We start from the raw sequence: 21533 nt of genomic DNA, 5'->3' as shown, positions 1-21533 counted from the left end.
TGTTGAATCCCACCTTGGTATCCCACCTTTTCAATGAGTATGTAAAGACACTAGGAGAGATGAGATTCAGCTCTGTTACTGATGATACTCCGCTGTGTTGACTGCTCATCAACAAGAGAGGTTACTGGCTCATTACTTTCTCCGTGCATGACCAAATTAGGGATATGGAAAGGCAGCTTGCCGTGACTTAGTCCAGATAAAACTGAAGTGGTGTCTGCTGCCCCGAGGAAGCAATAGGAGGAATAGGTGGAAACAGCATATACATCCTTTACTGAGTGTAATACTTGCCTTTTAACCAAATATTTCACAGACTCAAAGTCTTATTAGAATTATTGTTACTGCAAAATTCTAAGCTAGTAAAGGTGGCACATCATCTACAGATCTTCAATCCTCTCTAATTGGAACCTTGAAATAATACACCCTTGCCTTCACTACTTTCAAGCTAGACTATTGCAAAATACTTTTCTTAGGGCTATCCTTGAAGATCACCTGGAAACTCCAGTTCATAAATAAAGCTGTCTGCTTCCTGAGTGAGGCAAATAAATAACTTAATATCTGTGCTCAACTCTCTAAACTGTTGGAGCACAATTCAAAATGATAATGATCATCTTTAGCACCCTACTGCTCTAGAACTGGCCTGCTCAGGAACTACCTCTACTCAGGTATTTACATAACTTTCCTCAGAGTCTTCACCCTGTACCTCACTGACACAGACGAGATTCTCTGGGATGCTCTTGAGTCTTACCTTACCTGGGTCTTACCTTCATAAGATTGGTAGCAAGGTTCTTAGAGCATCCCACCATGGGAATCTGCTTCCCTTAATGGTCTGCAGGTCTGGTGACTCTCAGGGAACTATGTAAGGCATGTGGTTTAGTGTCTGGTAAATTGGCTTTGCAAAATATGGCTGCTTTGGCTTTTAGCAACTGTGACTATTATTATTCATTGTGGGCAGAACAATAATGGTCTCTTTTTACAGTTTCCTTATCAATAGTTAGATGCTGTGGCTAAAATGCTGGGAAAAATATCAAAATATACCAGTGGAGTACCGTGGATCTCTGGCGCCCAGGGGCCAAGCCTACATTTGGGCCACCCTGCCCTCCCGCCAGCTCTAGCTAAGCTCCGCCCCCCCGCACTTACCTGCCACGTGGCCCCCCACCTCTCCCACTCCAGCCCCACAGCCCGGTGCTGGCTCAGATGGGGCGGCCTGGGCCCCCTGCCCCCGCTGTGCGTCATGAAGGGCCAGCCCATCATGCCCCCACAGGCCTCTCTCTTGGTACGCCACTGAATAATTCTAAAAATAGGTATCCAAAGATTTTTTTTGATTGATCCACTACACAATAATTACTACAGAATTACCTGGTGTGGCATCTTTGTATAGCAGGGAACTTCTCTGGCCATGGTGACAGGTATTTGAACTCTGTATTTTTGTCATACCAGTTCATTAGGCACTCACTGTGAGTATTTCTTCGCTTCTCCTCTTCCAATAGGCACTTGTTGCAAGATTCCATAGCTTTTAGCAATCGTTTCTAAATTAAAAATTCCCGATAGTTAAATTTCACAATAAATATTTTAACACTCCTGGCCAAAGTAAGATTATCAATCAAAAATATTTCAAAGAAAAAAAGTATAATGTCCCTGACTCAAGCATCCCACTCTACTTAAACACTGCATCTGCTATTCAAGTCAATCTTCCCAACCCTCTCACTTCAGGAATTTATCTCCAAGGCAGGTGGATATCTGCACTTTGCTGGCCGACATGAACAGTGGGTAAGTGCTTCCTACTTTTTATCCTGCTCCAGTCCAGAATAAAATAAAATAAAATGATTAACTTGGAATCTCTTTAGGTCATGAAAACTGGAAACAAATTTGTCAGAATGTAAAATGCACTTCATCCTCCTCCAATTTAAATTTAACACATGTAACAAAACCTGAACAGATTAGGACAACTGCCAGGTTACATGCTGTGTGTACTGACTACACACAGTTTACAGAGCTTGTGTATGACTACTGCAGATGCAAATACTCATATGTATCATTCTTATATTCCCCTTGGTCTTCCATATAATAGTCCTCATGTGAACAGCCATTTGCTCCCCATATCTTAGAAACTCATCAAGGCCCCTAATCATGCTCTGAGAACCACACAAACTCTCCTGGGCACGAGTCCACCTGTGCAGTTCTCAGTGTAGAACCTGAACCTTCATGACCTTACTCTGCTTCTTTCTCTACTTTTTATTTTCCTTTCTGGGTATCTGTTATTATGATAATTTCTGTCACTCTTTGACATGCTCAATTTTCATTTCATACAAACTGATATGTCATCAATTGTTACCTTGCACGAAAAAAAACCAAACCTGATTATTTTATCTCTTTTTCTTCACTTTACAAATAATGACGAATACTTTGAGCCAAATTGAAATTTTAAATATTTCCCTTTAAAGTCTTCCACCCATCACTGTTTGTTCATATCATGTGATTTTAATTCAATACAGACTTTGTCCAACCTGCTTTTTTTGTACATTGGTATATTTATGAAAAAATAAAGTCTTTATGGGAAAAAAACAACACTAATACACCTACTTACAGCACCAACAATCAGAGAAAGCCAATTTGGCAAGTTTAAATTACTACTCCTGCCAAAGCCAAGGTTGCTTGTGTAACCTTAACTACAAGTCTTCTGAATTCAGAACATTATATTTTAAACTTTAAGCTTAATTTTGAATTTCCAGGCAAAACATGTTTACATTTTCCATGTCCTAATCATATGCTAATTTAAACTTATCTATTTACATCTTAACTGTAACTTAAGCAAGAGGTTTGTGTCTGGGTTTGGTTACACATTTTTTTCATATAACTGAAAGTACTCACCTCATCAATAAATGGGATCAATACTACTGCTTCCCATTCTTGCTGTTTTCCATTTAAGTCTGTTTTGAAGTCAAGTGGATAGTATTCTATGATTGGAGAATCTTCGCTAGTCATCAAATGCTAAAAAAATCAGAAAACAATGCAACAAGAGAATTCAGTCTGGCTACATTTTCATAGATAATTTAAGATTCAGTTTAGGATGATAATATTAAATAATTTAAGATAAATTCTGATCATTTTGATAATAAGATAAAATTTGATAATTTAAGATTCAGGCTAGATGAAGTGTGATGTTAAATCAAAGTAAAACTATCACTTCATTCCAGTTAACTGCCTCATTCAGAAACTACATAGTATATATGAAGATTGTATTAGAACGATCTAGTAAATATTATGCTATAAAATCCTATCATTTACATCCAAATGTCAAGCTCAGTTTGACAACAGGAACAGAAAAGATAGGAGAAGAAAGTTTTTTATTTAAAAAAGAATAGTCGTATGATAAAACTGGTAAAGATCAGATGAATCTACCTTAAGATTATAAAGCCTACCTGGTAGCATTTAGGTAGCAGATCTTTGCTAGCCGCTGGAAGTACTGCAAGAAGCTGTTCAAATGGCATGAAAGGTTTTCCTAACTCAAACTGGATTCTGAGTTTACTGATGTTGCGAATGTCTGATAGATAAGGTGCATAATGATAAGGGTAATACCTATAGAAGAAAAAAAAAAGAGTAATTTGTGTTCATTTCAGTACTGCAACATACACAGTACAAAGGCAAACAAAAATACATTAAATGGTGCTAATATATGACTCAAAGTTCACTTGATCCCAACACAAATCAGGATTTCTCATCTGACATTCATTCTCTTACCAGCTCCATGACTGAACCCCATGGTAGTAATAGTGCAAAATCCATTGTATTGCCTGGACATAACATTCAGCCTGATCAGCCAGGAAGTCACTTAAAAAAGAAAGAAATGTTATGCATTGAGTTTTTTCCTTCTGTATTTACTTTTTACTAATATATGATTCAAGGGAAAGCTTCTTGAGTAATTAACAACTACATGGTCTTCTGGACCCTCTTGGTGTCATATGAATGGATCTTCCAAAGAAGGGCTTATCATGGCAAACTTCTTACTTGACTAATACATCTGACTGATATGAAAAAAAAGTGTCATGGCTACAGTATAACAACAAGAACTCCCTCCCTGAGGGCTGGATACGCAGTCTTAGGTACCAGATACTGATGGTATGTCTACACTGCAAGTAGACACTTGTGCCAGCTGACTCAGGCTCGGGGCTTGGGCTAAAGGGCTGTTTAATTGAGGTGTGGGCGTCCGGGCTTGGGCTGGAGCCTGGGCTCTAGAACCCTGCAAGGTGGGAAGGTTCCAAAGGTTGGGCAATTAAACAGCCATTTAGCCCGAGCCAACAAGCCCCATCCGGGCTTGGATTTTAATTGCAATGTAGACATACCCTAAGAGACTTGTCTTCTGTATTTTAAAAACTTAAAGCAAGCTCAGTATAGACTTACTCTGAAACTACTTCCACACCCATCTTAGTCATATAGTATGTTCTCTTGTATTGCCTGAACTCGGTCTCAAACAGATCTTCATCTTCTTGTTCATCTTCCAATGCATCTGAAATGAAGCCAATAAAGAGTTTGGAATAACAATCATTTCTTAGCCAAAAGATTTCAGACAATTCAGTGTTGACATTGTTACTGTAGTTTTATTCCTGAATTCACAGTTGAAGAAATGTTCCTTTCTGTACAGAAAGAGAATGAACAATAAAATATTTATCAGTTAGTCCAAAACCTTACTGAATTAAGAGTCTGCAAATGATCAAAGGTTGCAGAGGTTATACAATTTGCCATTATGGACTCTGTGACCAAAAAGAACTTATAGGAGCAGAACAGAAAAGGAGGCTAAATGCTATCAGAAAATAATGCAAACATTTGCTAATCTGCACACTTACAATATGTACCAAAATGTGGCAAAGAGAGTGACTTCCAATATCAATAAAAATTCATTGTTTTTATAAATTGACCAGTATATTTCAATTTATAAATGAAAAAATTACATGTCCTATGTAGGTGCTTTCAACACATTTTAAAACACAAACATACAAGCAAAAAAGTAAATCTCTTCTTTTGTCCTCACCCACATAGGTTACTAGGAAAAAATAATTATATTACTGTTTATTTTTAACTGTATTTGTTTGTACTTCCTTACCAATTCATAATTGGGTTCCCAAATATTTATACAGATCAGCAGGGTTCTGCTGTATGTATATTGCATAACAATTTGCACTTACTTTTAGAAGAAGTCATGACTCCATCCTCAGTTTTATCTAGAGCAGCCAAACACATGGCGTTTTCCTGAACCTATTAAAATTATGAATTCACAGTTGAGATAAACAAAATAAGAGATACATAGCAATATGTAGGTAATATAACACATTGCCATTTAATGTGTAACTTAAAACCAAGATGCTGAAGTAAATTTAATTTGTTACTTTTTAAAACAAACTCCAAAAGAGTAGCATTCGTTTTGCCCTATAATTTTTTTTTTGCAAAAATGCTTTACATAGACACACACACACTTATTTTTTTAAAATAAACTATGAGAAAAACCTTTAAATGTCATTTAATATAGATGTCTGATTTAAAAGCCTGTAAACTGAATTTAAATATTTTATGCATTTCAAATGATTAATGTAATAGTGCCATTATGTGATCTAATGTTCCGCAGTAGGTTTTAATAGAGTCCAAATGACTAGAGTGAAAGTGGGGCAGACGGAATTTATGTGACCGCACTGGCTCATTATCACCTTCATTCACGTGCTACATTTTTCTTCATTACATCAGCAGTCCCTAACCTGGGCCGCTTTTCCATAGTAACTGAGAAATTAGCCTTCTGAGCAGCTGCCATTGACATTTTATGGATCAGTCAAGAAGATTATCTACTATTGTGCAGCTACAGATGAGAAAGTATCCAAGAGAACAGCTGGTCACATTAAAGCATATATCTTAGGGTATGTCTACACTGCCGAATGAAGTCGACTTACTTAAAGTTGACTTTCAGCAGCCGATTTTTAGAAGTCGCAGTAACGTGTACACACTACGCTGTTTGCGCAGGTCTCGTGCGTCCACACTCACCACGCTTATTTCGACTTTCAAAGCAGTGTACTGTGGGTTGCTATCCCACAGTGCAACTAGCTGTGGTGGCTGTTGCGATGAGTGTCATCGTCCCATGATGCAACGCTGCTTCCCCCTCCCTTCTTCCCCCCAAACAAAAAGGAAAACTGTTTTCATGCTGTTTTTTTATTCTGCGTGCTTGCCATTGCAGCGGAGACATGGACCCGGCTCAACTCTGCACTATTATTGTGAGCGTCACAAATACATCATGGCTTATCATAGAGTATTTTCGAAGTACAGCAAGAACCCGAAGCACAGGCAACAGCGATGCCATCAAGGCTGCACTGCTACAAGCCATCGAGCAGAACAATTCCCAATTGTTGCAGGCTGTAACCTGTCACCTGCAGTCTGGGAAGCGCCGGTTCTGGTCCAGGGAAACAAGCACAGACTGGTGGGACCGCATCATTATGCAGCTGTGGGATGATGACCAGTGGCTGCAAAGCTTTCGTATACGAAAGGCAACTTTCCTTGAATTATGCTCGGAGCTGGCCCCATCCCTGAAGTGCGTGAATACTCGCTTGAGACAAGCTGTGACGGTGGAGAAGAGAGTCACCATCGCTTTGTGGAAGCTGGCAACCCCCGATTGTTACCACTCAGTTGGGAATCAATTTGGAGTTGGTAAATCTACAGTAGGCACTGCCGGGATTCAAGTATGCAGGGCCATCAATAGACTTCTGCTACGAAGGGTAGTGACTGGATGGGTTTGCCACAATGGGGTTCCCAAACTGCAGAGGGGCAATTGATGGGACACACATCCTATCTTAGCGCCTGCCCACCTAGCAACAGAGTACATAAACAACAAGGGGAACTTTTCCATGGTCCTGCAGGGCCTTGTGGATCACAGGGGTCATTTCACCGACATCTATGTGGGGTGGTCTGGGAAGGTGCATGACACGTACATATTTCGTAATTCAGGGCTGTTCTCTAGTATGCAGGTGGGCACTTTTTCCCCGACCAAAAAATTCACATTGGGGGTGTGGAAATGTCCATAGTGATCCTGGAGGATCCTGCTTACCCCTTGCTCCCTTGGCTAATGAAGCCCTACACCGGGCACCTTGACAGTGACAAGGAGCGTTTTAATAACAGATTAAGCACTTGCAGAATGGTTGTAGAATGTGCCTTTGGGTGTTTAAAGGGTAGATGGAGGAGTCTCCTCACTAGGCTGGACATGAGTGAAAAGAACCTCCTTTCGGTGATATCTGCGTGCTGTGTTCTTCATAATGTGTGCGAAGCGAAGGGTGAAAGGTTCCCCCAGGGTTGGGCTATGGAGGCAGAAAGACTGGCCGCCAATTATGAGCAGCCAGATGCCAGCAGTACGCTGAGAGCTAACCGTGGAGCACTTTGCATTACGGAAGCTTTGAAAACCAGGTTCTGCAATGAGATGCAGGACTGATTTCTTTTCCTATATGTTGTTTGCCTTTGGTGAACATCCCCCCCAATCGATATATGTACCGTCCAAATCCCTCCAGAACAAGATATTATTTAATAAAGAAACGTATTGAAATGATGCAAACTTTTATTTATGAACATTCAAGACATGGGGGAGCATGTCTGCCTGGTCCCACATGATTCGCAGCATCTCCTGCGTGGTACTGCAATCATGCGCCTGCATTTCTCTGCAACTCTCCCTGTCCATGTCCATATTCTGGGACAAGGTCAGCCGCCACGTTCTGAGCTTGGTCTCTGCAGCTGCTGAAGCGTTCATGAGCTCACTAAACATATCATCTCTTGTTTTTTGTTTTTTTTTCCCTCTTTCAATCTGCAATAGTCTTTCTGCAACATTTCTTGAGAGTGGGGCCAAGGCCGAGGTGTCTACAGAATGAAAAAAAATTCACAAGGTAGCCATTGATAGCAGAGTGAAGAAAATGATACAACTGCTACAATGTAGACAATACTTCCCATGCAGTGCACAGGGCAAACACAGACCCTCATTCCATTCCTGACATCCCAGAGGGGTCTGCTCACTGTGCCCTTACATAGGGGATCTGCAGACACTGAGGAGGGTGGGGTGGGGGAGCTGTTATAATCTCTGCTTAAACCAAATAAAAGTAATCAAAGTGACTTGGTAGGACACGACAATGGGGAATACAAAGTACAGGGCATCTGCTGTATAGCTCTGGTATTTTAAACATGTGACATCTTCCCTAGGTGACCATGAGCGATATCAGTCTCCTGAGGGTCACGCACAAGGAAAGGGAAGATTTGCTGCATGCAGTGGGGTACCAGCTGTGTTCCGCCATGATGCAGGCTCCCTTGATTGGAGCGTAGTGCAGCAAAGTATCCTACCGTGGAGGGAGGAACAACACAGCCCTCCCCAGAAAACTTTTGCAAAGAATAACAGGCTACCTATATGAAAGTTTCCGTGAGATATCAACTGATGGTTATCGGAGCATATCTCATCACAGAAATAAACTGTTCTCTTGATAACTCCCCAGTACAGTCACCAAAACGCCTGAAATCCCTTTCCCCCACAATGTAAAAGGACAGAACTGCTAAGAAGAAGAAAAACTCACCAAATGTGCCTTCCTGGGATCATTAGTGCTGTCCTGTGTGCTGCTGGACTGCTCTAGGGTCAGGAACATGTCCTGATTTTCAGGGAGAACGGACACCCTGCTCTCATGCACCCTGCTCTCCTCAGCTCATCCTCTTCCTCGTCCACGGATTCCTCATCGTTCATGGACTGTGACCTAGCGGAGGTATCGATGCTGTGGGGCGGCACCATGGTGGGATCGCCACCGAGAATTGCATGCACCTCACTGTAGAAGCGCCATGTTTTGGGCGAGGAGCCAGAATGGCTGTTAGCTTCCCTGGCTTTCTGATATGACTGATGCAGCTCCTTGATCTTCACGCAGCACTGCTGTGCGTCCCTCTTGTGTCCCTTCTCCAGCATGCCTTGGGATATCTTCCCATAAGTGTCCAGAGCCAAACAGGCCGATGAGCTCTTAGACCTCTGGTCGACTCCATGCTGGAGTGCGTTTGGACTTTGCAGTAGCCATGAGGAGTACTCGCTCCACACTGGCAGCACAGGAAATGAAAATTCAAATCTTCCTGGGGCTTGAGGGGAGGGAACATTTCCTGGTAGCGTGAACACAGTACAGCACAGCGCGACTGTCCAGAGCGGTCACAAGGGGGCATTGTGGGATACCTCCAGAGGCCAAATAAAGTCAATTTAAGTGAAGTTGTGTCTACACTGACACTAAATCAAATTAATAAATTCGAATTAGGCGCTACGCCACTTGCAGAGCTGGTCTTATTAAGCCAACTTTTGCCGTGACTTAAATCGACTTAATAATAGTGCCAGTGGAGATGCAGGTGTTCGGAGATCAACGTAAGTGACTTTATGTTGACCTAAGTTGCCAGGGTAGACCAGGCCTTACTCTTACAAAACTGAAACAGTACTAGGCAGCGGCAGAGTTAAGTACACTGATGGAGTTGGTCACAGCTGAGTTTTGTGCTGCTGCTGCTGATGCTGCTGCTACTACTACTGTCAATATCACTGGAAAAATACCACTCTGCAAAAATAGGAGTGGTTGACTTCTGCTGCTGAAGGCAGATTGGAGAGGTAGATAGAATGGAAAACAGGAGTTGTGAGGAAGGAGACAGAGACAAAAATAGAGGAAAGGGTTAGTGCAAGAGAAAAAAGGTAGTACTTTTTAGTGACTTTACACAGAGTTACCATCTTGATGTAAAATCTAAGGTATCAGCTCTGATGGAGCAAATTATTTACCTAAATCAGACATCTGCCTGACACACCTATCTTCTGAGCTGCCAAGACTAGCTTTCACAGTATGACCTCTCCCTCTGAATTATGTTCCATTGCAGCTGATGGAAAGATACTTTTTTAAACAATAAAAGACAGAAATCTGTGTATCTGCTTAATTTGAGAGAAAATGGTAATGGAAAGTGCGTATGAATGTATAAATGTGTGTAAGACACACATCACTCAACAAATATTAAGTTTTTCCATCATTTTTGATTTCTAAAAAGCCAGAAATAATAAAAATATAAAAACCCACAAAATTTAATACTTTGAGATTTAAAATATAATGTATTTATACTCATATTTGACAAATAGCGAAGTATTTCTACATTTTCAGAGCTCTACATTTAAAATACTAACCTTCTGTTTCTTTTGCTTATGGTTTCTTGCTTCTTCTGCTGCAATACCAGCTGCCTCATTGAGGTATTTATTGCCTACTTTGCTTTCAAACCATTTTAGGTCTACAAAGACTTCACTGAAATGTTCACGATCGAACTGTGTATAGGGATTAAAGTAAATTTAAAACTATTATTTTAAAGGCAATGTAATCTATTGCTAAATGAACAGTGCAGCATATGAAACAGAAAATGCAAGCCATTTCTGTCATCTGTAAGAGTTGTATTAGATACATAAGGTGTTATCTGCACATGAATGTTTAGCCCAAGACCTGAGGCAGTCTAACATAAACCACCTCTTACCATAGAGGCAGAAAATGTAAATTGAAAACCTACTTTTTCTTTTTCTTGTAACCTGAAACAGTTTAAGAAAATTAGACAATTTTCAAATGATGTTATCCATCCTACAATAAGTGTAGGTACATTATAAAATATCAGTTGTTTTTGGATCAAACATTCATGTGCAGATAACACCTTTTCCACATGGAAATAATCCATACCTTTTGTCATCTCTAGGATGCATTATTGCAATATACTGTAATGGGGCTGGCCCTTGAAAGCCACCTGGATTGCTTCGAACTGTGCAGATTTCTGCTGCCCATCTTTGTGAGCATCTAACACTTCCATACTCTAAACTGATTCCCCATTTAATTTCAGGTTCAATATAAGGTAATGGTTATAATCTAAAGCCAATTAATTAAATTTCTGCCTCTCTCCCCACAATCTATTATGACAATCAGCTCAGATGGCAATTTGTTGGATCATGTGACAAAATTACAACTGTCAGCAGAGACTTCATCTGTAGGATTTGCTCCATTTTGTGGTTTATCAGAACTAAAGTGTGGTGGTTTTCTGAGCAGTTCAAGGCATATTTAATTAAATATATAATTTATATAAAGCAATATAAGTAAAAAGTAAGTAAAAAAATACACTTTATATAAAGCTAAGGGACATATTCTCAACTTATGTACATTTCCAGTGTCATTCGATAAAAGATTTAGGGGCAGATTCTCATCTGATGCTCATCTGATTTCTATTGATTTAATCTTCTACAGAGCAGTGAATTAGCTCCTTGTGTGAATGCACTTTAGCTTTAGTCCATGAAATAGGAGGCTTGAACTCACTATGAAGACTGTATTTTGATTATGTATTTTATAAGGCATTCAGACGCTATAGTCATGGGCAGCCCTATAATGTATACACAGTACAAAAAATGGTTACTTACATCTGACAATTTTGTAAGATATTTCTCAAAGCGTGGTAAGTTCAGATGCCCACTTTCATTAATGTAGCCTATTGAGGGGGAAAAAAATCAATGTATTAAAAGTCTTACACTGAAATATTCTAAAATTCACTTTAAGTTCTATGTACAATAATACCCTTTTTTTAGACACCCAACAAAATCTCCAGTAAAATTGCTAAGCTTCCTGGACACATCATATACAGTCAAATGCAAGGCTGAGGATGTCAGTCAAATCTAATAGCAACAAAGTTAAATGTTCTTACTTTCAAACAACTGAAGTTAATGTATATGCCAAAACTCTTCATAATAGTTTGTAAACTGATAAATATATTGCATGTAAGATTGAAACTCAAAATTCCCACCCGATTATTCTCCCACTGACGCCCAGAAATTAGAGTCTTTCATATTTTAGTTATCTTATGCAGGCCATGGAAACACCTTCTCTTCACCCATTACTCCATCCAGTTTTTTCCATCTACCAATCCACTACAGGCATGAAATTCCACTAAACCCTCTGCAGTTTCTTAATATTTTTAAGATGCTATACTATACTTCATTTATTTTCCCAGTACAGATAGGATACAATACTCTATATCTAAAGTTTACATATTTACTTGTGGTTTCTCCATGCTACCCATTCAACAAATAGGCTCAAAAACTGCAGTTTATGTATAGACTTCATAACTTGTGGCAGCCATATTGGAAAAAGTAAATATTGCTCTCCCATTGTAACTAATCTTGAAAATAATAAGATGTCAGTAATAACACTGATGTATCACATAAGCATTCTGGGGCGAGTGACAACAGATTTTGGTAGCTCACAAATTTATCAGTGAGAAAGCAATATGAGAAGTCAGTCATGTCTTATTGTGGTCTTTGCCCCTTCCCATCCTTTTCCTGGATCTGTCTTTTTAAATTCTTGCCTGACCAACAGCAACAACCAGTAATGCTATGAAAAAGCGTTTTTACCCATGGAACCAGATACAAAAGGAAATTGACTAGGACCACACTTCAGCAAAGTACTATGAAACAACACTATAATACTAGTAGGAGTATACAGGCAACATTTAAGCTTAACCTATCCCTTAATTCCTTTTACAGAACTATAAGTATGTTTCTGTTTAAGTATTTTTTTAAAAACTACTTACCTCCAAGTTCTGGTAGGATAGCCATATATGTTTTATAAAGGAGTGGCAGTGCATCATGATTAATATGCAAATGAGGTAGATGAGGAATAAAGTCATTGCCTACAAGAAACCCCATTAAGATCCAATCATCTATTATCTTTTCAATGTCATATTTAAAGGAAATCTTGTCCTAAAAATATAAGAAAATCTTTATGATCCAGTTTGTATACAAAGTTTTAACATCTTTTGCCCATGGCTCCATTAATACTTACTTTTACTGGTGAAAATTCATAGTCAATATATTCTCTCATTAATGACAAGTGCAGTAAGTGAAATGTGGTTTCTTCTGGGGCACATGCTCTGTAAATGGTTCAAAACATGAAGTCAATTATTTATAAATATTTCTGAAGTGTGTATATAATAGTCCACTATAGTTATTCAAAAATAAGTACTCAGCTACTATATATTTGGCCTTATTGCAGAAGATTATGATGTCTGAGTATTTTTTTTCATGAGTAAATAAATACTAATTGCATTTTACAAAGATTCAGTTTCAATAATATAATTTTGCCTTATTGGCAACCCAGGAAGTGTTCTAAGCAGCAGCAGAGAATCAGACTCCAGTCCAGCGAACAACTACATACTTGCTAAATTTTAAGCATGTGAGTACAGCCAGTGACTTCGAAATTAAGTACATAAATATTGGCAGAATGGAGCCTAAAACTGAAAGTCTGCTTTAAGAAAACTGAGATGCTTGGCTTGCAAGACTGAGTGTGGTCTAGTGGATTCAACACAGATATGGTAACTGCAAATTCCTGCGCTCTAATCCTGGCTGTGACATTGACCCAGTGTATGATTTTGGGGAAGTCAATATAACTTGTGTCTCAACTTTCCCATCCTTATTTACCTACTTTGCAGGGTTGATAAGATTAACTAGAGAATATCTGTGAAATGCTCTGAATATAAGAAGGGCAACATAACTTGTAAGTATTAACATTGCGAGGGAGACCCCTCATCATGAACAAGCCTGCGCAGAGACACTGCTGATTTTGGCTCGGCAGTATGCTATCAGTATAAAATAGCCTCCCTCTGAAGTTTATTTGGGTGAAATCCAACCCTATGCAAGGTTGCTGAATAAGGCCTTATGCAACACCTAAATTCCATGGTAGGGGAATAAATGCAGAAGGGCTTCAATCAGGAAGGAAGGTTTTTGGGTTTTTTCCCTTCTCCTCAATTAATTCTAGTTGGTTTGGGGCATTTTTTTGGTCTCCTTCCTCTGTAGCATCAGAAATGACCACAAAAGGAAATGGGATGCTGGACAGGGTGGGCTAGTACTCTAAGGTTGCATCAAGCATTCTCTCTCAGGTGCTTATCTGGCTGATTCTTGCTTGTATGCCAGGGTCTAACTGATCATGATATGTGAGGTCAGGAAGGAATTTTCCCCCAGATCAGCTTGGCAGTGACCCTAGGGGTTTTTCTCCTTCCTCTGCAGCTTGGGGTGCAGGTCACTTGCTGGGATCATCTGGGTATACCCCATTTAATCAATTCTGTGACATTGTAAAGACCTTGGTGCACTTCAATCCTTCCTATTCTCTGCCTGTGGCATGTAACAGTTTAGTGTCTTGTGGGCTATAATACTTTGGTCTAATTTTGGTTGCTGGGTTTAGTGTGTGCGTGCTCGAGCCTGTGATATACAGGAGGTCAGACCAGATGATCGGTGGTCCCTTCTGGCCTTAAACTCTATAAGTCCTGGTCCAGTCCTTTTCCACTGGAATTTATTTTGCTGATATGCTCTAGCCAAGAACACAAGAGCTATGTATCTAGGTACTTACATGGCTCTCATTACCATAGTATCTGAGAGCTTTCTTGTACATAAAAGACAGAATGTTCTCTCTCTCCCCTTCCATCCCTTCCCTGCCACCAAGAAGCAGGCTTAGGACCTGTTTACATGGGGAAATTGATCAGAATAGCTATTGTGGAATAAACTATTCCAAAATAGCTCCCAGTGAGGACACTCTAATGCCAGAAGAAGGGTCTCTTCTTCTGATTTATCTTAATCTGTGGATTAAATGAAATTGGGAAAAGGTTCTCTTATACTCTGGAATAAGAACAACCAGAGGGGGGCTATTCTGGAATACTTTATTCCTCAATTGCCATTCTGGTCAATTTGCCCTTGCAGATAAGTCCTTAATGTTTGGGTTTTTTTGGGTTTTTAAATGAACAAATCAACAACAACAAGAATACTATTGTGGGAAATAGCATCAGTATAGTGTGAGCTGCCTGCCCTAGGACATGAAGCCAGAGGCACAATATGGTGCACTATAGCTTCCAGGATTTTCTAATAGTTCAATTGGTATTAGGTTCCACAAGCACCAAATTGCAGACGTTTTTTCTATTTGCTGATTCAGGCCCTTACTATTTATTTTAAAGAAATGTATCAGTGTTTATAATAGTCATCCATGATCAAATTAAAATACAACAATTACCTGACTGATTAAATATACAGTCATTTAAGAAAATATTCTAAGCAGCCCAGCATCTTTTGGACCTCCTTTCTTCCTATAAAATGGAATAAGATTTTTAGAAGCAGTTTACCTCTGGGATTTTTTGCCACCAAACCTGACTTCTTCTCTTAAGAGTGAGAAATGTGACTCATGACTTGTTAATCCAAGCATAATCTATGGAAAGAAGAGATTCAGAAGGGTTTTAATTATTATTCAAGAAGTGACCAGTGCCAGGATATTTCCATGTTTTGTGGTTCCTCATTGTGAATTTTTAGTTTGCCATAAATGTAAAGTAAGTTTTTTGTTTAATAATGTTTTATAGTAAGATATTCCCACAAAATAGTGAATAGATGCCCAAGTCACAGACACAATAGCCTTTTGTCATTATGAGTATATATTATAACTGCACATACCAAGTCAGCATCTAAACCATATAGACAGTGTCTTGTGTTTGGATCATAATCAGGCTTTGTTTTTTCTGATCTGATAAATTCCATAATTTTATGCTCTCCTTCACCTGGTGTCTAAATGCAAAGACAGAACAATTCAGTAAACACTATTCTGCAAAATACTAATTTATTTTAAAAAATCATTAATGTAAACACAATAACCTCGTGGCCTGATAAGTAGATTGTTACGCCATGCCAGGATTTGTCTGTGGAAATCTTCATATTTACAAAATACTTCAGATGTTCGTGCAACCTGGCCATGAAATCAGTTCCTAGTAACAGAAATCTGTAAGTTACATCTTCTGATACACTGTCATTTTAACAGTTAATCAAAATTCCATTTACACATTTATGAGGGATATTAGTGACTAGTGACAGAAAAAAATAATTCATTTTTGCAAAGTGTGGAAGATGGAGTACTTTTGAAGAGTTTTCAGGTTTTAAATATTAAATTTGGGTGGGATTTTCAAAAATATCTAAGTGACTTAGGAGAACAAGTCCTATTGAAAATCAATTTGACTTGTGTGCCTCACTCACTCAGGCACTTTTAAAAATCCCATGCTTTCATTTCAAAGCAAATATATATATAATAGATGGAGAAGAGTAAAATTTCAGATGACAGAGAAGCAAACTAATTAATTAAAGTACTTTTCTTGTAAATAACCAGCAAATTTTCCTACCTGGTGTAATACAGTTGGAGTCAAATCTAGCTTCTGAAGGGAGAACTTCTCCTTTGTCTACAGCCTTTTTTATTTTGTCCTCTGCTTCTTTTGCTGACCTAAAAAAATGCAGTTTATAGCATTTTATATACACTATTTTTTCCTCAAAAAGTAAAATAATTAGAGTTACTTCTTAAAGTAAATAAAAAAGGAAATGTAACTCTTAAACAGTGTTTTAATTTCATTTTTAGTGCACCTAGAAAACAGAGACGCTGTTTTGAATTTCCTACACCGAGGATAAGATGTATGCTCAACATATACTAGTAAAAACAACGACAGTCCTGTAGCACCTTGAAGACTAACAAATTTCTGCGGGCATAAGCTTTCGTGGGCTGCAACCCACTTCGTCAGATGCATCAGGTTGCAGTCCACGAAAGCTTATGCCCGCGGAAATTTGTTAGTCTTTAAGGTGCTACCGGACTCTCATGGTTTTTGCTGTATACAGACTAAGGCTACGGCTACACTGACGGCAGCAAAGTCGCCGCCGTCAGATCGATTTCTCTGGATCGACTGAGCAGTCAGTGGAGACCCACTCAGTCAATCCAGAAATCGACCTACTAAGACCACCTTCACAAGTGGCATAATGCTGCATCGACGGGAACACAGTTCCTGTCGGCGCAGTGCAGTGAAGAGGAGTAGAAGAGTAGCCCAGAAGTCGATGGGAGTTACGCAAGTTTTTTGCGTAGCTTGCGTAACTCCCATCGACTGCCGCCGAATCCCGGAGGGTCTAACACAGCTACCCCTCTGGAACATATACTAGTAGTATATAGAGGGCTGAAAAGACCACTGGGAGGAAAAGAGAACCAGCTGGTGGGACAATATGGGAGACAGGGACGTAAAAATTTGAAGACAATGGTCTTCAAAATCAATCTTGGGTGAATAACACAGTAGAATGAAGAAAAAAACTGTTTTCTAGTCCTGTCTCCAGTAAGACCTCATATCTGTCAACATTTCAAAAAGACAATAAGAGTGATAGCATCCAAAGAAGATGGGTTCCATGAAAAGCATGTCAAATCCCTTCTCAGTCAAGCATTTTTAAAATGCTTTTTGAACTGGCAGCAGATAAATGGCAAGTGTCAAATTACTGACTAAACTAATCTTTTCCCCACAGAATTAAAGGGCATTGTCCTCTAATTATTTTCTCCTGTATCTCTTCATTTTTATCTTGATGCTTTCCCCCATCCCACTCATTTCCCTTCATATTTTTTCCTGCTATTGTTCTATCGATTTTTAATTTTTTTAAAAAAACCTTCTGGCTTTCTTATTTGTTTTTTCCACATTTACTTTTTTATCCCCAAATAGTCTCTCTAATCTCCTCCCCCTCCCCCACGCCAATCTTGCCAACTCGTTTTCTTGTCCTCCCAATGGCCCCAAAATGGTCTTCTCACATCTCCAAGCCTCTGGCTTCCTTCCCTTTCCTGGCTAGTGACAACGAGGTGGAGGAGGCAGGTGAAACCAAGAGAAACCCAGCCTACAGCGAATGGAACTTTCCATAGCACTCACTGGAAAAGGAGTACTGTAGCATTAGTTGTTCAGGACAAGCTGCATGAGGAAATGGCAAGCCTCATCTCCAACTTCCAATATACCCTATCAACATGGCTGCTGTTCCCAAAATTCACAAAAACTGCTACTGTAAACAGTAAACATCAAGATTTTAATTATCTCCACTGTATATGATCTAGATGTAAACTACATTATTTAGCTAGCCTAGTGGCCAACATTACTAGAGACAAGAGTTTTATTAGTTCCCAAACCTCAGCCTCTTTCCCTCCTCCACACTGGCCGTCAAGAAAAACTTCACTATACAGTGACCACAAAGGCCTCTTTAGAGATGGCATTCACAGATTCCAAAAGCAGACCTATTATTGCTTCCTGGCAGTGATAAAATGGAGTATGTAGATTTAGAGAAAAAGTCCTAAAGATGGGAAAAAAAAAAGCCATGTCTATAACTGCTGTTCCCTAAAGATACATGCTGTGCTACATCACCATTCTTGGGTCCATGCTCCTTTGAATGACCAAGGCACAAACTTTACAAGCTCAAAGTTCTAAGCCATTGGTTCCAAGAGGAGATGATTTATACTAGGCTCTGCAGCGCTATGCAAACCTCAAGTTCACTTTAAAAGCAAGGGATGAAATGTACTCCCTGGTGTACAATTTTTTTTAAAACTGTATGGCAAAAAATCTTCAATTCTATTTAATGACTGCCCAATTATCATTATTTAACTAAAACCAAACAATGGTATAATCAAAACTATCATCATTTAAAAGCATATATTTTATACTTATTTCAATTTGTACATTAAAAAAATCTCAAAAATGTGCTATTCTATGGATTTATAAACAGGGCAATGTTAAAATATTTTCACCTAAAACGTCTCCCACGCTGCTGGTTCATTTTTGCTCTTGGAGCCACTCCATCAACTGCCATGAAGAAAACCTTTCTTGGTTTAATAATGCGAAACAATACTTCCAAATAGTGAAAAATATCAGCAAAGATCTTATCATCTGAGATTCTGAAGTGAACATCATCATCATTAGGGTGTGAACACTGATGGATGATACCGTTCATATCCAGGTACAAATTGTCAAATTCTGGAATCTAGAAAAAAAGTCACATTTAGTCACATATCACCGAGATATCAAGTTATATTAGTATTGTTAACAGCGCCCATCAATCACAGACCTAGAAGAAGTCCCCTTTGTTCAGTGATAACTGAAACAATAGAAGCTGCCCTCCAAAGCAGGAGACAGCACAGCAGGGTCTGAACCATGTGAAATAAGGGGTTTTCCTGTGGACTGATTGTAAACATAGAGGTTGGGGCCAGCTGATTCGGCCCAGCTGTGTGTGTCAGAAGAAAAAAGCTACCAGAAAACCAGCAGACAATGAAAGATATGTACAGACCATGGCCTTGAGTGGGAGCAGAGACAGAGTTCCTTGGGACACAGGGCTGTCTGGAAAAGGCAGCCTTGAAAATTGTGAGCAAGGAAACTGTCTGCCATTTGTTCCTATTATTTTCAGGAAAACGGGACTTTGTGTACATTCTTTGTAAATAAACAGAAATGCACCAAAGAAATACCTGACTTGTATAAATAATGCAGCATGGCTCCAAATATTGGCTAACTGCTTGGGCCAAGGGGCAACAATACCCGCATAATTTTGTCCAAAAAACACTCAATATAGACAAGGTTAGTTTGTAAGAAAACATATACCCATATCTACTGTTTGTTCTGTAAGTACTCCTACTCAGAAAAGTCCCCTGGCAGTTTCAGTAGGACAGTTTCCTCATTTCCTGTGATGACCTGTTGTGTTGTTGCTGAACTATCCTCTCATGTGGACCAAATAATTTCTAGGGGAATGTTGCTGGGTTTGTGTTGATAATCCAGAATTCTAGATTTAGAAGAAGCAGAGTTTTGTTTCATTACTGGGGATCATGGAAGAAAGGAAGAGGTAGAGGCAGGATTTAGAGCAAATAAATCTTTAGTAGCAGTATCTAATGTCTTCTTGTGTTTGGAGCTGGATTTGCAATGCATTAGAAGGCAGCTAATGCATGGTGCTCATTAATTATTTTTGTACACTTCCTGGAATGGCATTTAGTTTATCCAATAAAGGACCTAATTTTGTGGTCTGAGTAAAACAGCATGCCCAAAGCCCATCACAGCCACACAGAACCAGCTGTCCAGTCCCAAGAGGATGGTGTGTTGCACTGACAGTACTCTAAAAACCTCCAAAACCTTGGTGATTTGGATGCCCTTTTCACATGAAGCAGAACATATGAAAGGGAAGCAGGTGGCATTTTCTACATATAAAGATGCATGCTATGGTGCAATTTATAAATAATCATTATTTACATAGGAACTGCCCTTTATCCTCTGTCACATTTTCTGCAAGAGCAAATAGAAGACAAAACAACGAGGCTCTGTCCACTAGTGCCCTCATTCCCTTCCTTCAAACAAAACAAACGCTATGTTGCTTGTTTCTTCAGTATTTGAGTAGCTGGCCAAATATTTTACATCATTCTAGTATTCTCACTTATGAACTCTTCTGAATATAAAAGAACCACCAAGAAAAAGTAGGTTTCACCTTCACATACATTTAAATTCTTTGCATATAGTTCCTAGTATTTTACATTTGTTAAAAGTTCTTTGCTTTCAGCTCTAAAATTGAACACTCATCTCTGATAAACACCACCAAACCTTCTTTAGTTTTCTATAGTAATTCCTTCTATATTCTCTCTGTTCTTGCCTGATTCTTTCCTCTTTTATCCAATATGACTCCTTCAACTACAACAGACCTGCTCCTGGCTAACACAAGCACGAAAAGAGAGGAGAATCAGGCCCTTCATGTTTAATGGTTTCTCTCTGCATGCAACACCTGCTCATTCTCTACTAAAAATACACACTGTATAGCAAGTGAACTAGCAAGCTGCTGGACTGTAGCAAATATAAGATAGTGAAACATGTCCAACTTGAATTCAGTTTCATAATAGTTTTTGCAATTAAATGTTAACATACAAATTATAATGCATCTTTTTGCAATAAAGATAAATACTGGGAAGAACACTTTATAATATTAATTTAGGCAAATGTATTTGTACAATGTGTTAAGGACAAAGATGTGAATAGTTTCAAGAAATAAACAGAACAGGTTCTCCTTGCAACGATGAACTGAATGAAAAAAAATCATCAGATAGCACTTGCCAATTATTTAAAAGACATGCAGCTGGAAAACTATGGTATAGTTAACATGACATCGTTTGGCTTCCTACAGAATGTTTTTAGTTTGAGAGTTCAAGAGGAAGCAGCCACAATAAAAACAAAATCAAATAATAACATTAACACTAAAAATGTTATTGCTATATGGTAAAAAAAGGATAAAATAAATTTTAAGATTCAATTAGACTCTGCCAAGAAAGGAGTTCTATGGAAAGGGAGGCCATAGTGGATCACAAGCTAAATAGAGTCAACAGTGTCACACTGTCGCAAAAAAAGCAAACATAATTCTGGGATGTGTTAGCATGAGTGTTGTAAGCAAGACACGAAAAGTAATTCTCCACTCTACTCCATGGTTAGGCTGATACAGCCCCAACTTTCACAATAAGACTAACTCTGTCAACCTGTCCTCACTTGGTAATGCACGAAGCCTCAGCAAATTCAGTACAGAGGGAGCCAAATTATTGATTACTAAAGCCCTAAATTAACATTCCATCTTGCTCCAGTTCTTGGCTTCTACAGCTTGACAGTTTCTGCTGAGTGCAAAGCCATCTCCCCTTCAG

At 39.0% G+C, this 21533-nt stretch overlaps 1 protein-coding gene across 3 annotated transcripts in view; it reads right to left on the bottom strand.

Moving 5' to 3' along the window:
• Positions 1–21533, bottom strand: part of XRN1 (5'-3' exoribonuclease 1) — a 62989-nt gene that overhangs the window by 36116 nt on the left and 5340 nt on the right. For all 3 annotated transcript variants that reach the window (XM_067557404.1, XM_067557466.1, XM_067557546.1), the window contains exons 2-16: positions 18627–18859; positions 16222–16319; positions 15704–15813; positions 15506–15616; positions 15184–15266; positions 12861–12948; positions 12610–12778; positions 11444–11511; positions 10184–10318; positions 5181–5250; positions 4399–4504; positions 3739–3828; positions 3420–3576; positions 2869–2988; positions 1357–1526 (exon numbers count right to left, since the gene is read on the bottom strand). In XM_067557404.1, coding sequence (XP_067413505.1) covers positions 1357–1526; positions 2869–2988; positions 3420–3576; positions 3739–3828; positions 4399–4504; positions 5181–5250; positions 10184–10318; positions 11444–11511; positions 12610–12778; positions 12861–12948; positions 15184–15266; positions 15506–15616; positions 15704–15813; positions 16222–16319; positions 18627–18859 — 1808 coding nt within the window. The remainder of the gene's footprint in view (positions 1–1356; positions 1527–2868; positions 2989–3419; positions 3577–3738; positions 3829–4398; positions 4505–5180; positions 5251–10183; positions 10319–11443; positions 11512–12609; positions 12779–12860; positions 12949–15183; positions 15267–15505; positions 15617–15703; positions 15814–16221; positions 16320–18626; positions 18860–21533) is intronic.

Source organism: Emydura macquarii, unplaced genomic scaffold, assembly GCF_026122565.2.
Source record: "Emydura macquarii macquarii isolate MOO-44397 ecotype Brisbane River unplaced genomic scaffold, CSIRO-AGI_Emac_v2 contig_18, whole genome shotgun sequence".
Lineage (NCBI taxonomy): Eukaryota > Metazoa > Chordata > Testudines > Chelidae > Emydura > Emydura macquarii.
This window is presented reverse-complemented; position numbering and strand designations above follow the sequence as displayed.